The following is a 5,000-nucleotide window of genomic DNA, read 5'->3' on the forward strand; positions in this document are numbered from 1 at the left end:
TAGATAGATAGATAGATAGATAGATAGATAGATAGATAGATAGATAGGTAGATAGATAGATAGATAGATAGATAGATAGATAGATAGATAGATAGATAGATAGATAGATAGATAGATAGATAGATATTGAATCGTGTTTGATACAAATATGGTACGAAAAGTGCTCGACATGCAGTAATGGAGCGAATTATTATTATTTAAAATATTTACCACAATGTTTGAGACAGTCTACATTAATGTTTCAGGCTTAATTTGCCATCGTCAGGACTGAGTTGTTTTGTTGACTGTTGTTTTATCTAAAGCAACAGGATACACACCAACATCAAAACAATGTAGCTTATGCCTGGAAGAGAAATATACTATAATCAAACACCCTCATGAAGCCACACTCAACACGAAAAGTGAGATGTACGGAAAGTGTCCCCATCGGCGTAAATTCTTGTTAAGCAACTTTAAACTGGAACCACTTCAAGAAACAACAACAGTCAACAAAACAACTCAGTCCTGACGATGGCAAATTAAGCCTGAAACATTAATGTAGACTGTCTCAAACATCGTGGTAAATATTTTAGATAGATAGATAGATAGATAGATAGATAGATAGATAGATAGATAGATAGATAGATAGATAGATAGATAAATAGATAGATAGATAGATAGATAAATAGATAGATAGATAAATAGATAAATAGATAGATAGATAAATAGATAGGTAGATAGATAGATAGATAGATATCCACTAAACATGGTCAAAGCGCTTTACAAAGCATCCCTGACCTACAGCAACACGTAACATATAGAACAAGACGCCAGTTAGGCGATATTACAATTCTTCCTCCGACAGAGACAACACTGATAACTGCCAGGTACTCATTTTACACCTGAGTACGGTGAGAGAATATGAGTAAAGAGTCTATTTCCAAGGACTCAACTATGCGCCGAGAAAGACTCGAACCCAGGACCTTCCGATCCGAAAGCGAGTGACATACCACTAGACCACATAGCCGCATATTGCCTGTTTATTCAACCAATAAATCCGTGATACTTCTACTGGTCCGCCTTCACATCAATTTAATTACATGTCTTGATGGAGTCTTCAAAGTCGACAGGCTTGTTTGCAATCGTTAAATATCGTTAACTGGGATTCATAACTCATTGTCAGTGATCGTAATCAAAGAGGTAAAAGGTCATCTGTGGTATTCGGAGACCTTTGATGATAAAGACGTCGTGATCAAGGTTGCCGGATTCGTTTTAGAAATAAATGCCAAACATGTTGCCGATAAATATAAATGGTCTGAAAAAATACCGAACTTGATAAGGCATTTTTTAAAAATGTGCTATGATAAATAAATATTAAAAAGGGAATAAATATTATTATTATTATTATTATTATTATTATTATTATTATTATTATTATTATTATTATTATTATTATTATTATTATTATTAGTTATTATTATTATTATTATTATTATTATTATTATTATTATTATTATTATTATTATTATTATTATTATTATTATTACTATTATTATTATTATTATTATTATTATTATTATTATTATTATTATTATTATTATTATATAATTATGTAATATATAATTATAAAAATTTTCACCATTAATCTTTTCTAAAACAATACTTCGATATATATTATATTTATCTTTTTACTTGGCTACCATGAGTATGTATTTTGAAGTATTATGTTAGAAAAGGTTAAGGGTGAAAATATATATATAATTTGTTAAATTAATCTATTAAATGTGTAAAATAATATGATTTGAAAAACTAAATTTCACCACAAAAATTATTTTTTTAATGGAAACATAGAAAATGGCAGAACTTCAACCCAATTTTCCTATACAACCAGCTTTTTGAAAAACGCCAATTTATTGAAATTTACCGTTGAAAACGCCAATTTGGCAATCCTTGCGGTGATGTTCGATAGGGAGAAGAGGAGATAAATATGGGCTTAGCACATGGCCTTGTATGAAACCAATGTAATAACGCTGATGGGACTGATATTATTACCAAAAAAAAAAAAAAAAAAAAAAAAAAAAAACGGGGGGGGGGGGGGGGGGGGTGGGGTGAATAAGGGGGGGGGGGAGTCTTGGTGGTTGGTTATACATTGTTATAATTTACTATATTTTTTACCACTGTTTTCATTGTCTTCCCCTCCACCCCCCTCTCTCCTCTCTCTCTCCTCTCTCCTCTCTCTCTCTCTCTCCTCTCTCTTTTTTCTCTCTCTCTTCTCTTTATCAAATTCCCGCCACTAAATAATGTTTAATCATTTGACAAATATTTTAAAAATTGAGCTTAAAATTTAGCTTTTTCTATATCGCAAAATCCACTAAACGTGCTCGAAGCGCTTAACAAGGGGTCCCTGGCAAACAGCAACATTTAACATGTAAGGCAAGGCATGACACCTTATAGGCGATATTACAATTATTTTTCTATTCGGACAGAGACAACGCTGTTTACGGCCAGGTACTCATTTTACACCTGAGTACGGCGAGAGAATGTGAGTAAAGAGACTTCAAGGGTTTTTTTTACCCCAAGCAACCTTACAATAGAAGCGACCTTAGTACTCATCGCTCACAATGCTATGCTACGTTAAGTATTATCTGTGTTCTTGATTGACAGTCCATACAGATACATTGATGAGAAAAAAAAAAGGGTATGGAGAAGTGCGAGATGAAAACAGAGATTAAAAAGAGAGAGGAGCGCACGATTGGTACTAAGTTTGAAAGCCATATTTTTGTGTGGCTATATAGCTCAGTCGGTTGTGCAACCGCTCGCCGTCTTCTCTCTCTCTCTCTCTCTCTCTCTCTCTCTCTCTCTCTCTCTCTCTCTCTCTCTCTCTTGGCCAGGCGGAAGGTGTCGAGTCAATTAGATCATGTTTGGCACTGACCCCGTGACTTCTTGTTCTCTGTTTTCATCTGGCATTTCTCGTACCCTATTTTTCTCATCATTATTGATACAAGTGCCCTCTCCACACTTTTTATGAATTTTATTCAACGCAATACCGGGGCTTTTTCAAGTGTGTCCTATATATTTATATGTCACCATGTCTTGTTTCATACAGAGGATGGATGATAGCTTAATTGCTCACCAATTATAGAGAGTTCGCGGGGGTTTGTTAGTCATTCTCGTTGTGGTCCCCATGGAAGTCGGGAGAGAGGAGCGCACGATTGGTACTAAGTTTTTAAAGCCATAGTTTTGCATGGTGTGGCTGGATAGCTCAGTCGGTTGTACGACCGCTCGCTGTCTTCTCTCTCCTGGCCAGGCGTTGTGTGGTGGAGGTTGTCATGTCAATTGAATCCTGAGTTCGGCACCAACGCCGTGAATTTTTATTCTCTGTTTTCATCTGGCACTTCTCCATACTCTATTTTTCTCACCAGTATAAAATAAAATAAAAATAAAATTCCCTTTAATCATGCCAAAGGGAATTTTTTTTCTCTCGGGTGTATTCCAAGGGAAAACTGGAATAACCCAGGCGTCAGCCGCAGTGCAGCGACGCAAATTGAGCTAGGGCGAGGTGACTTGCTCAAGGCCATACAGCGCAGCGGCGGCGGGTGATCGAACTCGGTACCTTTCGGATACGAAGCAAAGACCGTACCGTTGAGCCACACTGTCACTTGATACAAGTGCCCGCTCCATACTTTTTCTGAATTTTGTGCAGATACATTTCTATTTATAGATATTTTTCTTGACAACTTTTCTACTCACCTTGTCATCCTCAGGCTCACTCACGTCCACCCTAGCCACCCTTCAAACCCACGCATGTGACGGTGATCACGTGAGGATCACGTGCCCGCCCAGTACCCTCATTAGTATTCAGTACGCTAAGTACGGACGTTCAGTACCCAGCAGTCGCAGGTGTTCTCCGGAGGAAACCCCTTGGTCGGTCCGGCTGCCCGAATTTGGTAGTCTGAGACAGTCCAGATTATCGAGTGGATTTATGGTGGAGGAGGATACGAACTGTGTGGCTGTGCGGTCTCTGGAGGTGAGTTCAACCAAAAACACTATTTCTCTCTCTTTCTACCTCTCTGTCTCTCTCTCTCTCTCTCTCTCTCTCTCAATCTGGACCTGTATCTATCTATCTATCTCTATCTGTATCTATCTCTCTGTCTCTCTCTCTCTCTCTGTGTGTATATGTGTGTGTGTCTCTCTCTCTCTCTCCCTCTCTCTGTCCTTCTCTCTGTGTGTGTGTGTGTGTGTGTCTGTCTGTCTCTCTCTCTCTCTCTCTCTCTCTCTCTCTCTCTCTCTCTCTCTCTCTCCTTGTCCTCGTCCTATGAAGGTCTCGTTTTTCTCGTTATTCTCGTCTTTGTAATCTTGCCATGCAATTAAATTATTTCAGCCTTAACATGCCAACAATTTTGCTCTGACCTTCTCGGTAAAATTAATACCCCCTTTAACCAGTTACCTGCTTTCCTCCGGTAAGACAGGTATTTAAAAATTTGGCCAGAAAACTCGGCCTTAAAATATCAGTCGATTTAAATGACCCTCATCTTGACAAAAATTCTCAAACCTGGGATTTCCGTGAGATCGTGGGTTTGAGAGTTTTTGTCAAATAAATTGTCATTTAAATCGATCGATATTTGGAGGACGAGTTTTCTGGCCAAATTTTTAAATCCGTCTTTTTCCAGAGTACGGCAGTTAATGGGTTAATTTCACACTGTCCTGTTTTTATAGCCATGTTTCTTACACCTCTCGGGTTTCACCTGCGGGTTCTGCGACGTTTCCAATTTCACGACAATCGGAAATTCCCAAATACATCAATGCTGTTCGAAATTTAAGGTTTCTCTATTTCTCTTCTATCTTTCTATCTGTCTATCGATCGATCTATCTATCTATCTATCTATCTATCTATCTATCTATCTATCTATCTATCTATCTATCTATCTATCTATCTATCTATCTATCTATCTACTATCTATTTGTCTATCTATATATCTATTTATCTATCTATCTATCTATCTATCTATTTATCTATCTAT

The 5,000-nt window shown here is 37.3% G+C and overlaps 1 protein-coding gene across 2 annotated transcripts in view; it reads left to right on the top strand.

Moving 5' to 3' along the window:
* Positions 1 to 5,000, top strand: part of LOC144968069 (uncharacterized) — a 240,296-nt gene that overhangs the window by 110,318 nt on the left and 124,978 nt on the right. For both annotated transcript variants that reach the window (XM_078906041.1, XM_078906040.1), the window contains one exon: positions 3,744 to 4,006. In XM_078906041.1, the coding sequence (XP_078762167.1) occupies positions 3,744 to 4,006 (263 nt within the window). The remainder of the gene's footprint in view (positions 1 to 3,743; positions 4,007 to 5,000) is intronic.

The sequence above is a fragment of the Berghia stephanieae genome, chromosome 3 (assembly GCF_034508935.2).
Source record: "Berghia stephanieae isolate SIO BIC M18660-M18661 chromosome 3, UCSD_Bste_1.3, whole genome shotgun sequence".
Lineage (NCBI taxonomy): Eukaryota > Metazoa > Mollusca > Gastropoda > Nudibranchia > Aeolidiidae > Berghia > Berghia stephanieae.